Source organism: Prionailurus viverrinus, chromosome C1 (assembly GCF_022837055.1).
Source record: "Prionailurus viverrinus isolate Anna chromosome C1, UM_Priviv_1.0, whole genome shotgun sequence".
NCBI classification, from domain to species: domain Eukaryota; kingdom Metazoa; phylum Chordata; class Mammalia; order Carnivora; family Felidae; genus Prionailurus; species Prionailurus viverrinus.
This window is the reverse complement of record NC_062568.1, coordinates 182,880,319-182,896,553: the sequence shown is the minus strand read 5'-3', so window position 1 is coordinate 182,896,553 and position 16,235 is coordinate 182,880,319. Positions and strand designations below refer to the sequence as shown.

General features: G+C 41.1%; 1 protein-coding gene across 5 annotated transcripts in view; it reads left to right on the top strand.

The window, feature by feature from the left end:
* The window catches only part of NFYC (nuclear transcription factor Y subunit gamma), a 66,057-nt gene that overhangs the window by 33,589 nt on the left and 16,233 nt on the right, over nucleotides 1–16,235 (top strand). For all 5 annotated transcript variants that reach the window (XM_047868700.1, XM_047868699.1, XM_047868703.1 and 2 more), the window contains exons 2-5: nucleotides 3,001–3,113; nucleotides 10,588–10,659; nucleotides 12,636–12,749; nucleotides 15,585–15,680. In XM_047868700.1, coding sequence (XP_047724656.1) covers nucleotides 3,009–3,113; nucleotides 10,588–10,659; nucleotides 12,636–12,749; nucleotides 15,585–15,680 — 387 coding nt within the window. In that variant the 5' untranslated portion in view covers nucleotides 3,001–3,008. The remainder of the gene's footprint in view (nucleotides 1–3,000; nucleotides 3,114–10,587; nucleotides 10,660–12,635; nucleotides 12,750–15,584; nucleotides 15,681–16,235) is intronic.

Sequence of the window (16,235 nt, the reverse complement as noted above, 5' to 3'; positions counted from 1 at the left end):
CTGCTCCTAATGAGATCTTCTGTTTCTGATGAGAATACCTTTGGTTTTGAAGTCAGAAATTTATAAAAAGAGGTTTCTGGATGGAAAAATCATAAAGCCTATAACTCTAAATCCAAAGCTCAAGTGGAACTTTGAAAATAAAACCTAATGTAAAGAACAGTGAGAGCTGTTCAAAGATGGAAAAGAATGCCTTATCAGCAAGCCATTTTCCCAAAACTGGGGAGGGAGATACTCATATTGAAGTTGAATGACCACTTGGGATGGGATTGAGGAGGTTCAGCAGAGGTTGGAGTAGAGCAGTGTTCTTTAGATAGGTGGGCCTTGGCGGCTTTCGATGTCTTTTTTTTTTTTTTTTCCTTTTTTCAGTCCTAAACTTCTGTGATGCAATAGAATACAGAGGACATTATTATTGACTATATTTTGTCATTGTCTGTGATTTTCTAATGCCGATGGGCATCTGAAGTTAGATATTTAACCTTTAGTACATTTTTCAATTCTAGAAATATTTGACAACTTCTGTTTTGTATCTAACCTTCACTCCTAACAGTGTGTGGCTCTGAGCCAGCCAGGTTCATTGATAATCTATTGACTGCACAGATGTTTGGGAACTGATCATACCAGCACATCCTTAGTTGGGATAGTTCAAAATTTAAAAGCATACTGTCCACAGACAGAATTTAAAGGTGCTTCTTGAATTGAGCACCTTTGTAATGTTTGTGGGAACAGATCACAGGACAACCAAAACTTGTTACCAACTTTCTAAATCTCACAGACCTTTTGCACTCAAACTGAATCTACCGGTCACTAGCAAGTATACAAAAATATCACACTGGCACTGGTTCATCTTCCTCCTTTGACTGTAGCAGTTTGTGTGGCAAATTTTGCTAGATCAGGCCTATCCATGGATCCATACAATAAAAAGTTAGATTCTTTTTTAAGTTTTTTGATACTTATTTTTATTTCTGGAAAGATTTTTTATTCCATTTTAAAAGGTTACATACAGTCTTCATTGTCCTGAGTACCTTGTAGATATCTGTTAATAAAAGTAGACTTCTCTAGGGGCGCCTGGGTGGCTCAGTCGGTTAAGCGTCTGACTTTGGCTCAGGTCATGATCTCACGGTCTGTGAGTTCGAGCCCCGCGTCGGGCTCTGTGCTGACAGCTCAGAGCCTGGAGCCTGCTTCAGATTCTGTGTCTCCCTCTCTCTCTGCCCCTCCCCCGTTCATGCTCTGTCTCTCTCTGTCTCAAAAATAAATAAACATAAAAAAAATTAAAAAAAAATTTCTGTAGATTACTTTGATTTCTTTGTTCTCAGTACATCTAAGAGCATAGTGTATAGGCCATGTGCATACAATGATGAATGAAAATGTCGTGGGAGCTGAGTTGAGAGGACCATACTTGGTTATTGAGGACTAAAGACTTTATCTAGTCGTTTCAGCTGTGATTCAACACTCTTCACTTTAATTCCCTCCAGAAACTCCAGGATCATATTGCTTCCTAGTACTTAGAGTTCTGTTGATGTATGGAGCTGCTTGTTGGCCTCCACCACCAGAAATTGGCTCCAAATCTTTTCCCATTACATCATCACCCACTAATGTCATTACACCAGAGTGAAATTTGCTTTGAAGATTGTACTCTTGTTTTCCTTCCATTTCTTTCCTCTCATCATTTCCTTTAGAAGGAAAAAGAAAAAAAAAAAAAAAGAGACCTCTAGGACAATCCCGGCAAATATTTAAGAGGGAATCAAAACACCCTCACAGTCTAAACCGATGATTTATCAGCCCTCATTCCACTCGGCTAACGGAGAGTGATCTGCCCAGTGTGCGTCCACACAGGGTCTGGAAAGGAACACGTTTGGTCACGTGATGCTTGGCTTTGGTGCTTTTCTTTCAGCCCTTCAGAATTAGTTCTTAATGATTTACGTAGCTCTCTGCCAGCATCCTGTCACTGGCATGTTAAACCTTTTTAAATAATTTCCCAGAATAGAAATTCTTAGGACATCACTAAGTTTCTTGTTCTTTGTATTTAATTAAACTGTTTCTTGCATTTAAGTATTTGCCAGATAAGCATTTATGCCATCTGGAGTTTTTTACTTTCCCACCATAAATCTTTTAAGACTTTATAGTATCATCTACTGTTCTAACTGATATGGGGGTTCTTATTCATCTTCCCTCCCCCATCACAAAAGCAGTTGACTGCATGCAGGTTTTGACCCTCTTTTCTTCATCCTAAATTTAATTCCCTGTTATTTTTCAACCACCTTTAAAGCTTCCAGTTGACAGTGTGCTTTGTTTGGCTTTGTTCCTAACAGAAGGCTTCAGGTAAGGAAAGAACTGGGAAGTGGTTCCAGTTTGGAGACTTGGTGCCACCCACTCAATTATTGGCCAAGGCTTCAGTGCTTCTGTGCCCTTGGAGGGAGATTAGCTGGAGAGTAGAAGGAATAATAATCATCAGTAGCCTCAAAGAAATGGGGCCACGGTGTCTGAAACAAAGGAATAAAATGGGCTCTTACTTTTAAGACTTGGGTTTACATTTCTATACAGTGTTAGTCACTGGGACCCTCAGTATGTCTGCTGCAGGCTGTGACATGGAATGTGAGAAACCATGTCGAACTTGAAAAAACATTCAAGGGAATGGCATTGAAAATTATGGACCAGACTAGAGCACCAACCAAGTACCCTTTTTGCCCCCTCCTAAGACAAGACATTAAAAGGCCTGATTCACATTAAGATTTCAGTTTGGATTTCTAGTAATTTTAGGTTTTCTAGTTAGAGCTCCTTGTTAGTGTCTGTGGTATAGGTTGGATAGAAGGGAAAACTTTTTCCATATGTTTTTGCTGACATTTAAGTTTGTATCAAGAGCCTCTTCACAATTATATACCTTCTCAGATTGAAAAATTGAATGAAATTGTGAAAACAGCCATAAGGAAAGATATAAATAACCTGAACAGAAAGTCTGCCGTTATTACTTCTAATGTATCTTATGTATGTGTTTATTTTCAGTTGTCAGAATGTCCACAGAAGGAGGATTTGGTGGCACTAGCAGCAGTGATGCCCAGCAAAGCCTCCAGTCCTTCTGGCCTCGTGTCATGGAAGAAATCCGGAATTTAACAGTGGTAAGTAAGAATGAGAAGCTTGTAGAGTGTAAAGAACTATGAGATGAATAACCAATACTGAGAGTAAAACGTTTTTAATTTCAAGTACATTTACAAAGGCATAGTTCATTCCTTACCTTTGGGTGGGAACATGAAGATGTAATTTACCTTAGTGAGGTAACTACAAGGGTTTTCTTTTTATATCTTAGTGGCTCTCCTTAGGCATGTGGGTGTATAGCGGATGCTTTGATGCAGAGATAGCTTAATGTGAGGCATATCTTTTGGAGAATGTGGAAAAACAGAGCTCTCACCTTCCTTCAGTAGCTGTAGCTCATTTCTTAGTCCTGTTTCAGTGGCCCTGCCAAATTTCTGGAATCATAAATGCTGTCGGGCAATTTATTCAACAACAAATCTGTAAGCAGGCATTCTTTCTAGGTGTTAAAAGATACCCTTTAGATCAGGGTTTCTGCACAGCAGCTTTATTGACATTTAGGCTGGATCATTCTCTGCTGTGGGGGACTGTCCTGTGCATTGTAGGATGTTTAGCAGCATCTCTGGCCTCTCTACTCATGAGATGCCAGTAGCAATCTTCTCCAGTTGTGACAACCAAAAACGTCCCCGTACATTGGCAGGTGTCTCCTGGGGGCTAAAATCATCCCATTGAGAACCACTGACTTAGAAGAATCAAATATAACCCTGGCCCTTGAGGGGCTTACAATCTAGTAATTACAACCAGAGTCATTTATTCAGTGAATATTTATTGAATATGATAGTGAATATACTTACTGAGGCAGGCACAGTGATGAGTCTAAAGTAGTAAAAGTCGAAGTGCTACGGGATTACAGAGGACATAGTGCTTGTTCCTCCCTGGTTGAGTTAGGGAGGCTTTAAGTAAAGGGAACATTTTTTTGGATCTTGAAATAGGAGAAGCATTCACCAGATGGAAAGGATGGGTGTGAGAGTATCTTAGGTAGAGAGATTGGCATTCGTAAAGGCCTGGAGGCCCAGAGGGGAGGGCCTTCTGTTTCAAGGAACAACAAGAAGTTCAAAGTGGCTGGAGGTTACTGTGTGAGTAATAGGGGTGAGGGGAGGAGTAAAGTGGTATGACAGTGGTAGAAGGAGGTGAGACTCATTAGAATGAAAATGTTTCAAGCGTGTAGTGTTATTTTCTTAGTGAAGACTGTTCCATTTGGTGTCATTTTAGCAAATACTGAAGGATCTCTCTGTTTTAGATGTGTCATTCCTGCCCGGAAGGCATTAAGCATCCTAGGAGAACAGATACTGGACTCCTTCCTAATGTAGAACTCATGTTGCACTTTCTTAGAGCTAGTGGTCTTTAAATCTCCGACGTAGGAGGTCAGTTTATTTGCTTACTCAGCAAATATTTATTATATACCTACTGTGGCTGTGCTACTTACTGTGGATCCAGTAGCGGGCCAGACAAGATCGTTGCACTCACAGAACGTGCATCCTGGTGGGAGAGAGAGACTCTATAAACAAGTAGTGAATGAATAAAATAAAATAACTTCTCTTTATGGTAAAGGCCCCACTGACTTCAGGGCTTAAAAAAAAAAACAGATTCATATTCTGATGTACCTGTAGGTCATGTTTGTTTATATGGGGCATTTCAGCAGCTGAATTTGGCTTGGCCTTTCTCAGAGTGGCTTGCATTCACAGATGAATTTCCCCTGAAAAGTCATTGTTTCTTTTATTTAGTGTAAAGGTGGCAGTTACCTATACTGTCTCAGATAGAGGAGAAAAAGAAATGATAAAGCAAAATGTAGGGTATTTTGCTCATATTTTGAGTGGGTAATCTCAGTCAGGCTTATCAGGTGTTGGTGCAGGAGTCAGCCTGGCATAAAGCTAGTGCCCTCCTGGGCTGTGGTGGGATTGGGCCAGTGCCGCAACTCCAGCTTGAGCATGGAAGCAAAAATTCAGGATCAGGCAAGTGGCCAGATAAACTCTGGAGGTTCAAGCTCAGCACTTAACTTTTCTGTAGTTTGAGTTTTGATTTTTTTTTTTTTTAATTGTGGAAAAGAATATGTAACAAACCGTGTCATCTTAACAATTTTAAAATGTATAGTTTAGTAGTGTTAAGTATATTTACATTATCGTGAAACAGATCTCCAGGACTTTTTCATCTTGCAAAGCTGAAACTCTATACCCCTGAAACAGCAACTACCCTTTGCCCCCTCCCCAGCCCCTGGTAGCTACCATCTACTTCCTGTTGCTGAATTTGACCACTCTGATGAGTACCTTCCATAAGTGGAATCATACAGTATTTGTCCTTTTTGTGACTGGCTTATTTCACTTAGTGTAATGTTGTAGCTTATGACAGGATTTCTTTCCCTTTTAAAGCTGAATAGTATTCCATATATATGTGTATACCACGTTTTGTTTATCCGTTCATCTGTCAGTGGGTATTTGCGTTGCTTCCACCTCTTGGTTATAGTGAATAATGCTGCAATGAACATGTGTATTCACATATCTCTTTGAGACTCTGGGCTGTGGTTTTTATTCGCCTTGGTTTAATTTGCAAGTTTGATTGCCAAAAAAGCAGATGGTGGTGTTGACCAACTTTTATTCTCTAGACAGCTAGTCAACCAGAGGTTCAAAGTGGGTTACTCTGAGGGATTCAGTTTTAGTTCACATTTTATGAATGAAGAGAAAGGCCAGCAAGGAGGACAGTTGTCTTTAATGATTCTTCTATAGATGGCTAAAGCTTTTTCCCCCTTGAAAAAGACTCCTGGACCACTACCATGGGACCGCTTAGATCAGATGCTTAGAGCAGCGGTTGGCATTTAATAATATTTAAGTGAATCAGACTCCCCTACTTGAGATTGAGTGTGAGGCAACATCAGTGGCGACTTCAAGTAGGGATGCGGTCTACTAAAGTTGGGGTGCTCTTTCCTTTGGTAGGACCCTTCTTTCTCCTCTGCCTGCAGCACATAAAGGCATCTTCCTCTCTGCCTGTGTAAATACTTTAGTATTTAATCTGTGCCTTTCCAGAACTCAACAGTACTTACAACCAGACTTCTTCAGATATGTCAGAGCCTCTTAGGTTGACATCTCAAAATTTCGAACAGATTTTTAAAAAATCCATAGGTTCAAACTGTCCAAATGTAGATAAAGGTTTTGCGAATATTCATAAGGTGTTGGAGTCCCTCTAAAACTGGGACAAATTTGTTCTAAAAACAAATTGAAATTTGCTAGGTGATCTATTTCATGATGTATTGGGAACACTGGCCCCAATCATTTTGGTCTCAGCTTTGCAAAAGCAATTTATCTTTCATCTCAGCTTGGCCATTATGTTCTCCTCGCTCTTAAAAGGCTCTGTAATTGTCCATAAATCCAGGTGATGTTCAGTTGGGATTGAAATTGGTTAAAAATCATACCAAAATGATGTACACTAGGATGATTGTGCAAAGTACCGTATTCCTACTCAACAGAGCTCTGGGAACGATAATTAACAGACTTCTTGGCATTGAGTTTTATCCCTCTAGACCTCTTTGAAAGTGGGGAAGAAAAAGCTAACTTCATATTTTTGGGGGCAGGTGGGGAAGTGCAGCAATGCTGAATCTTGAAAAATCTCCTCTTATTCCCTCCATTCTGTTCAGCCTTTAGTTAGCTGTAATTTGATGCATAGGCCACTTTCTTTTAATTGCCAGTTACATCTTATTTTTTGGTGCCTTCAGATTGGACGGTGACATTTCTAACATTACAATCAAGCCAGATAACCGTTTAAACAAGAACTTAGAGATGAAGGTTGGTGGGCTGTTACAAAACAGCTCTTGTGCTGTTTGAGCCCTTCCTGTCGAGCAGCGCCTCTTTAAAGTTTATTGTCTATATGAACCAGATGAGGATCTGGTTAAAATACAGATTTTGAGGGGTGTCTGGGTGGCCCAGTTGGTTGAGTATCTGACTTCATTTCGGGGTCATGATCTCTCAGTTCATGGGTTCGGACCCCATATCGGGCTCTGTGCTGTCAGTGCCGGGCCCACCTCAGATCTTCTGCCCCCACCCCCTGCCCTGCCTCCATCACTTGCTCACTCTCACTCTCTCTCGCTCACTCTCTCTCTCAAAAATAAACGTTAATAAAATATACATGTATATATATTTATATGTGTGTGTATATGTATTATATGTATTATAATGTATGTATATTATATGTACACATACACACATATATATATGTATATAGATTTTGATTTAGTACGTTTGGAGTGGAATCTAAGTTCTGCATTTCTTTTGAGTTTCCAGGTGATGCCATTGCTTGGTCTGAGGACCTCACTTTGAGTAGCAAGGCTTTTAAAGCGGTGGTCCTTAACTCTCACTGTGGGTCATAGTCATCAGGCTAGTTTCCAAAACACTTGATGCCCCCTAGAGTTCCTTGTTCAGTTAGTTAGTCTGTGGTAGAGCCCAGGCCTCTTGATTTTCAGAAGCTCCCCAGGTGTTTCTAACATGCAGCCAAGGCTGAGAATCAGTGCTTTGGAGAGGATTAGAACATGGACTTTGCTGGAATGCCTGACTGGGTAGGACTGGAAAAGATTTCTCATCATTATTTGAAACTCCGGATGTTCTTTAGTGCAGCCTGAGACCCGTTGACTTTTCTTTGGCTCCAGATTCTCATTGAGTGAATTCAGACTTCTTGAAACTCGGCGGTTTCAGATGGCAGTGTTTTTAATGTAGTTCTTTGGTTGTGGTCAGGACCATGAGAATTTTCTGAGAGTGAATCTCTTCTTCCCCCTTGCTGATATCACTCCCAAGGGTACAAAAGAAAAGTCAGTATGTGTCAATTGTTCATCCACTTGGATCAGCATCAGGAGAAGTTAAATGCTATTCACATCAGTTGCATGGCTGCCATTGACAAGGGGAGCAGGGAATTGAAAGGCAATTTAGTGGACCTTAGCCTGTTGCTGGTGAAAGGGCTCCCCTCTCCAGTAAGCTTGTCGTAAACCCTTACACGTGACTGAAAAGGTAGGATGAGATTATAGAAGACTGGGCTCTTGTCAGCAATAATGAACCACACACGCACATATGAAGATCCACTTTTCACACACTGCGCCTTGAGATCTCAAGGTCTGGGGATCACGATAAAGTTTCCCAAAAGAAAAGGCTTTTTGGAAGGGAGACTTACAGCAGAGTTGTTTTGTAAATTTCTGCCACCTTTTATATCTCTACAAGATGGGACCCGTTTTTGTTTGAAGAATAGTCTCATAGAAATTCTAGAAGTAATAGATGGAAGAATTATTGATTGAAGAATAGTCTCAGAAATTCTAGAAGTAATACTCTTCTCTTTCAAGTTGGGGAAGGAGGTCTTCTTCTCAGCTTTGGGCTTTGGTTAAGAAATTTTAGAACAGTCGTGTGGAAATACATTAAATAACTAAGCCCAATGAGAGCACACTTGCAAGATTGTTAAATCTTGTGGTCATAATCTTGTGCTGTATGTATCACCCTGGGAGGCCTTCCAAAGGAATTATCCCCAGCATCCCAGCATTCTCTTTAGCATTTCTGTTTAGCGTCATCATTTTGTGTGATATGCCACATAAGAAGGAAGACCAGTGATTGATCTCTGTGGTTAAACGTTTTTTAAAATCCCTTTAGGGTCTGGCCCCAATCCAGCATTCCCTTTCCTGCTGCTCCCCTCTGTACTCAGATCATACATCTAAAACTTAAATAGGCCATGTTTTTTGTGTCACCATACTTTTGCTTCTGACTGAATAACATTCTCATACTTTTCCAACAAGCACATTTTGCAACATCCTTTAGACACAGTTCAGATGTCAGCCCTTCTGTGGAACGTTTGCCAGCTCCTCTTGTTCATTCCAACCCCTCCCCTTGCCCCACCAGCTGCCTATTTCCTTTCTTGTCACTGGGATTTTACACCCCCATCCTAGTATAGCATAGGGGGGTTATATTTTTTATGTGACGGTCTTTAACAATTAAACTATAAATCTGTTCAAAGATAAGAATAGACTTGCATCTTTTACATAGTAGCAGGTATCATACATTCACTAGTGGTCGAGTTGCATGAATGAGTGAATGAAAGAGGAGAAAAATAAGAATAGAAGGAATGTATCCTCCTGTCCTTTTCTGGTGAAATTCCAATCATTTGAACTTGTAAAGCTCTGCCACTCCAGAGGTAGTTTTAGTAGAAGCCTCATGGAAAATGTTTTACCTAAGTTGGAAAGAGAAAAGGTAAAAAAATTGGTGTTGGAGGTTTGCGGAGTTGGTGAGTGGTCCCAAGCAGCCCGTTGGGTTTGTGAGGAGAAATCCAGTGTCTCGGTGTGCATTTTATCCTAATAAAACTAACTCTTCCTTCTGTAGTCATAAAAATGGATTCTGGGAAGGCTGGTGATGTTTTTCTAAAATGCCCCACTGCCTTCTTTGACATATAGTTGAGAGTTTCTTTTGGTCTTAGAATAGAAAGTTCACTTATGCATGTTCATTATACCAAATCTAAAATAATAGCTGCTCCTTCCATAATGTGATGATGCAAATTCCCAGGTGAGCACGTTGGGTTTGGTGAGTCACATTTCAGACCACTTATAGAATCAGTCACTTGACACCTGGGCCCAGTAGGGGTTTCGCTGATTTTAGCCAGTCTCTCCCTTTGCACCTTTCTCTTCACTGCGGCTCTGAAACCCAGAATTGATTTTTATTTCTAGAATTGCATCCATCACTGGGCATGTGTTTAAGTACCAGTAGTATCAAAAGGGCTTAAATCGCAAATAATTGAGTAGTGCTGGTAAGAAAGCCCTTTCCTAAATTCTGTCCCTAGTAAAGTCACGTGGTTTCCTCCCAGCCCCAGGGCAGTTCCTAAAAGGCAGCTGAAAAATTTACCCATTTTTCTCCATACTCTTCCACTCCCACCCCAAACCCCGAACCCCAACCCCCAACCCCACCCCCAAGCAAACTTCGGAGACCAGGCCTTTGCTGCTGTGATGGGAAAGGAAGGCCCTCCTCCCCGATTTCTGGTGTCAGGTTAGTGCAAAGGTCAGAAGTAGCCCATATCAGCCAGTGCTGGCTGAAGACAACTGTGGGTCACAGTGGTCAGGTGCTGCTGGCACCTTGCCCTTGTAGTCCCAGAATAGAAGAAAAAACTAGCAACCCAAAGGAATGCCCTTGAGGCAAAAGTCTCATTTTAATCTACATATCGCAGACTGGTTGGTGTGCTTAGGGGGGCGGCGGTGGGCACTCAAGATGTACCTCAATATTGTGCTGGCACAGAATCTGATATTGTTTGGGGCTACTCTTCATGAGGGCGCTGTTAGATGGCATTGTAAGTTTATCCTGAAACCTTTAATTGTCTGAAGCTCTGCATGGGTTAAGAAGAATTTTGCTCTGAAACTTGTATTCTCTTCATTTAATTTGTAGCTCCTCTCCTGCCATGTTTTTTGAAAGGAGGGACTAAACCAGTCACAGTGTTTCAAGATGCCTGTCATGCCCTGTTGATTGTCCCCACCATTTATGTGCCTCTTGTTACTCATTTCAGAAAGATTTCCGAGTACAAGAACTCCCACTGGCTCGTATTAAGAAGATCATGAAACTGGATGAAGACGTGAAGGTGAATTCACTTTCGTTTTTATTATTCATATTGAAGTTATAATGGTGGGTAGGTTGTCGCTCATTTTTGTAGTGCTCAAAGCTTAAAAATGAAAATTTTGTTGGGGTGCCTGGGTGGCGCAGTCGGTTAAGCGTCCGACTTCAGCCAGGTCACGATCTCGCGGTCCGTGAGTTCGAGCCCCGTGTCAGGCTCTGGGCTGATGGCTCAGAGCCTGAGCCTGTTTCTGATTCTGTGTCTCCCTCTCTCTCTGCCCCTCCCCCGTTCATGCTCTGTCTCTCTCTGTCCCAAAAATAAATAAACGTTGAAAAAAAAAATTTAAAAAAAAAAAAATGAAAATTTTGTTATTGTTTCTTGCTTTTTTTATTTCGTTCCTGTCTAAAATTGTTAAGTGAGCTGAAATTGAACAGTTTTAATTATTATATCGTGCTTCTCTGGAAATTAAGGATATCTTGTTTTCCAGATGTTGATAATATGCTGTTTGCCTTTTTTTTTTTAATGTTTATTTTTTTGAGAGCGGTTGAGAGAGAGCAAGCAGGGGAGGGGCAGAGAGAGAAGGAGACACAGAATCTTAAGTAGGCTCCAGGCTCTGAGCTGTCAGCACACAGCGCAATGCAGGGCTCCCAAATTGTGAACCCCAGGATCATGACCTGAGCCGAGGTCGGCCGTTTAACCGACTGAGCCACTCAGGCACCCCTGCTGTTTGCTTTTTGAATCACCCATCCTTTTCACTGTGTAGGGTAAACACAGATTATATCAGCAGGACAGTGCCATCTTCTCAGTTACCATTTTATTGCAATCTCTAGTTTGTCAATATAAGCTCTAAGAGATGCTTGATAAAGATACTGCTCTTGTTCTAATTTTTCAATCTGTGAGTTGTTTTACATGAATGACAACCTGTGAGGTTTCCTTGAAGGTGGCTATTTCTGTATACCTAGGCGCCCACCTCTTATTTCAACTCTCAGGAAGAGAGCAACACTCTCAGCTTTTTCTTTTTTTTAAGTTTATTTATTTTGAGAGAGAGGGCACACATAACACGTGAGTTGGGGGCAGGGGTGCAGAGAAAGAGGGAGACCCAGAATCTCAAGCAGGCTCTGTGCTGTCAGTGCAGAGCCCAATGTGGGGCTCAATCCCACAAACGGTGAGATCATGACATGACCTGAGCTGAAACCAAGAGTTGGACACTTAACTGAGCTACCCAGGTGCCCCTTCACTCTTCTTATCACTGAAAACTAATAGTCCCTTGTGTTTGTATAGAAAGCTAACAGTTCACAGCAATTTTCCCTTTTATTAGCTCTCACTTCTCCCTCTTTAACTCCAGAGCTCTTTCCATGGCTCTGTCCTGCACAGACCAGCTCACCAAGGGTTTAGAGCCTTGTTTGATCAAGACTTGAACTTTGAAATCAGACATGGCAAAGCAGCTTACATTACTTGAGCACTTACTAAGTGCCAGGCCCTGTGCTGGGTGCTTTTATATACATGACCTCATTTGATTCCCACAACAACACCGAAAGGTTGTCTTCTTTTTCAATATGTGAAAAGTAAAACCCAGAAGGATGGGAAGCCTGAAATTTTATCTAAATCCATTGGCTCTCAAACTCATTATCTTTCCCCACATTGTCTGTCCTTGGATTAGGACCTTAACCCTGCCACTTAACTGGCTCTTTGGCTGTGGGCAAGTCACTTTACCTCTCCTAAACCCTAGTTTCTTTAGGTTTCTTTGAAAGTCTGTTATGAGAATAAGAAAGTATGTGGTAGTTGCTAGAAAAGAATTCTTTTTCCCTCTTCCTTTCTTCTACTTGCTTTCTGCTTTGCCCGATTCTTAAGGATTTACTTTACCTTGGAATCTCTTGGGACTGCCACCTTCTCATTTTCCAGCCTTTACCCCATCGTCGATGGCAGGACGTGAGGCAAGGGACAAGTGGGCTGGTTTGAATGACATGCTGGTGATTGACAGGGAGGGCCTACATCTGTTGCAGATGATCAGTGCAGAAGCCCCTGTGCTCTTTGCCAAGGCAGCCCAGATTTTTATCACAGAGTTGACTCTTCGAGCCTGGATCCACACGGAGGATAACAAGCGCCGGACTCTACAGGTAATGTTGTAGACGTACATGGGGAAAGGGGACAGGCAACTGCCCTTGCCTTTGTCTGCTTTTCTTGCATCGTTTTGGACCAAAGATTGTTCTTCCTTAGGTTTCTGTCAAGCTGATGTGTGTAATTGGCATCTTCCTCCCACTGTTGTGAGGCAGGCATACTCTATAGCCATGATTGTATTTCCCCACCAAGAATCTTAATTGCCAGTTCTCACGTTTTTCACAGCTCAGTGACTGAACTCTTCACTTGGTGAGCTTTGACTATAGACAGAGGCTCAAGTGTTTGATCTATTTCCAGATGTAAACAACTTCTGGTTGGAAGCCTTGTGAGACTCCAGGAGAGGGCAGTCCCAGGAAGAATCCATCTCACTTACCTCATTTGCCTTTTTGTTCCTTGTCTGCCTTCCTGGGAACCCTTTCCTTTTCTTTCTCATTTTCCTTTTATTTTAAAAATCAACATTCACATTGTGTGTGAATTTCCCTTTACCTCCAAATTGAAGATGCGTGCTTATTTATTCTGCAAGTATTTATTGAACACCCACAGTATGCCAGGCAGTGTTCACACAAAACAGAAAGAACCCCCACACTCTTGGGAAGCCTACATTCTAATGCAGCTAGACATTGAGAACTTACTTTATGCTGCTGTGAAGGAAGCCTATGACTCTAGAGAGATCCAGTTAAAGCTATCTTCAAGATGAGTCCAGATTAAAAAATGAGCAAGACACTTGGACAGTGTTTCAAAAAAGATACCCAAATGACCAATAAACATATGAAAAGGTGTGCATCATTGTCACCTGGGAACTAGAAATTAGAACAAGACACTGGTTTACATCCACTAGACTGGCTAAAACAAAAATGACTGACAATACCAAGTGTTGGTGAGGGAGTGGGGTGAGTGAAACTCATATAGTGCTTACTGCTGGTCAGGATGTGAAGTGGTCCAGTTGCTTCGGGAAACTGGCACTTTCCAATAAACTTAAACGTATCCCCACTGTGTGACACAGCCGTTCTACTCCTGCGTATACACCCTGAAGTGTGGATGTTATTGTGTAAGAATGTTCATAACAAGCTTACTTATGATGGCCGAAAACTGGAGACAACTCAAATATCCATCAAGATGGGGATATAGAAACAAAAGGGTATAGTCATAAAGTGGATTACTACTCAACAACAATAACAAAAAACTGTTGTTCCATACAATGTGGGTGAAATCTGAAAAAATTATTATGTTAAGCAAAAGAAACCAGAGGGGGAAAAATTATATAACACATGATTCCATATACTCTCACCATCTGTGGTGATAGAAACCAGAGTAGTGCTTGCCTCAGATTCAGGGGGGAGGGCAGTTGATTGGAAAGGGATAGAAGGACACTTTTTATAATCTTATCTGGTTGATAGCTGTGTGGGTACATATATTTATTAAAATTCATCAAGCTGTGTCCTCAAGACTTCTGTATTTTACTGAATATGAGTATTCAGTAAAATACTACTGGCTTTAACAAAGGCAAAATAAACAAAAGACCAACTCTACGTATATTTGTGTACGTAGCACACTTTGGTGTATGTTCTTTTGTTCCCCACCCCCACTGTTCCCCCAATTCCATCCATAGATGAGCTGTTTAGATAGCTTTGAGTAGGTGACATCATCAGGAATGTGATACTGTATCGTACCGATCTTAAATGAGACCTGGCGGCCTTAAGATGCACCCCGCTTCTGTTGGAGGGTTATTGTCAAGCTGGTGGTTGGCAAGAAGGGTGGATTGGAGTTTTGCATTTCAGTGGCTTGGGGCCATCACAGAGACAAGGGAAGGAAAAAACAAAATTTCCATCCCCTTTTGTTTTGTCTGGTGAGTCACCTCTCTTAAGATGTGATATATAGAGAGATTGCTAGGGATTTCTGTTACCATGTTCACTTACCCCCAACATTTTGTTACGAAAACATTCAAACATAAGCAAAGTTTACAGTATACTTACCTCTTAGATCCTACCGTTAAGTTTACTTGCTTTATCCCCGTATCTGCCTGTCCCTCTGTCCATCAAGTCATCTGTTTTTAAGTGCATTTCCCCTCAAGACTTCAATATGTATATCACTCACTAGAGTTCACTACTTTTTCCTGTTTGTTTTTTTTTTTGCTTTAAAATTTTCATGCAATGAAGTATACAGATCTTAAGGATCATGTGTTGGTTTTTAATTACAAAATTTTAAAAATTATTTAAAGAAAGGGAGTATCACTCTTAGAATTCCATTGGAACAAGCCTTGGTTTTGGTATCATTAGTCAATTCTAGTAACTTCAGACTTCCCCTTATTCATATCACATTAAACAAGATATAAGCCACGGATTTAACATTGTGACTTTGAATTCCAAAATAAAAATCATAGCCTTGTGGGAACTAATATATAGATCCAGTGACCAGAAAATAATTGTAAAAAGTTATTAGGATTTCAATAGAGATTCAGAAAGATTATAAGATTGAATAGTAGCTTAACCTTGAAACCTGCCAGTTGAGATTGCTAGACTTGTACAAATTTAGCTGGAGGATGATAATTTAACAATTGTGGGGCAGGCCTGGTGTAGGATCCAGCAGAGGTGATAGTTGTAGTTGGAGGCTCAAATCCCTAGCTTGTAGAGCATGAGCTACATGTAGATCTTCCGTGAAGTCTGATGTGAAGTATATGAGTTTGGCTGTGCTTGCTTTAGCTATAGCCTTGGCTGTGGTTGTTGAGTTTGGCTTAGAAGTCATCATCTTATCTTACTTGTAACGTGGAGGGTGTAAAGCCAGGTGAACTAGTTTCTCCCCAGGCTAATTTTTCACCCTGCTTTTCTTTGTTACAGAGGAATGATATCGCCATGGCAATTACAAAATTTGATCAGTTTGACTTTCTCATCGATATTGTTCCAAGAGATGAACTGAAACCTCCAAAGCGTCAGGTGAGCCGGGAAGGCATTGCTGCTGCTTCTGACCAAAGAGCACCTTGCGTGCTGGTGTCAGATATGCTCCTTTTCCTCTCTCAAGTCATTTGCTGTTCCTTTTGCTTTTCTTTCTCTAGACCAGATCCATCCTTAACATCTCCCTCTGTTACTCATTTATGGATACTTTTAACTCAGTGCCTCTGAGGTGGTATTTCAGTGAAAGTAGACAAAATGAAAGTTAAAGACAAGTTACAAACAGGAAAGTGAAGCTCATTTCAAGGTATCCTAGGGAATTTCTCAGAATTCTTAATCTGGGATGGGAGAACATTCCCAGCAAGGCACAGATTTTAGATTTTCCAGATACAAAGAAACAGCTTCTCTGTGTGCCCAGTGGTATTTGAATGGACTTTGGTTTTCTCTTACTCTGGTTTGCGGTTCTCTATATAGTGCTCTGGCTATCCATTAGATCACCTGTTAGGGTTTAAAAAAATACTAGTGTCCGGGCCCTACCCCACACCAGCTGAGCCAGAATCTGACGGGGAGGCCCAGGCATCAGTGCTTTGTCGAGCTTTT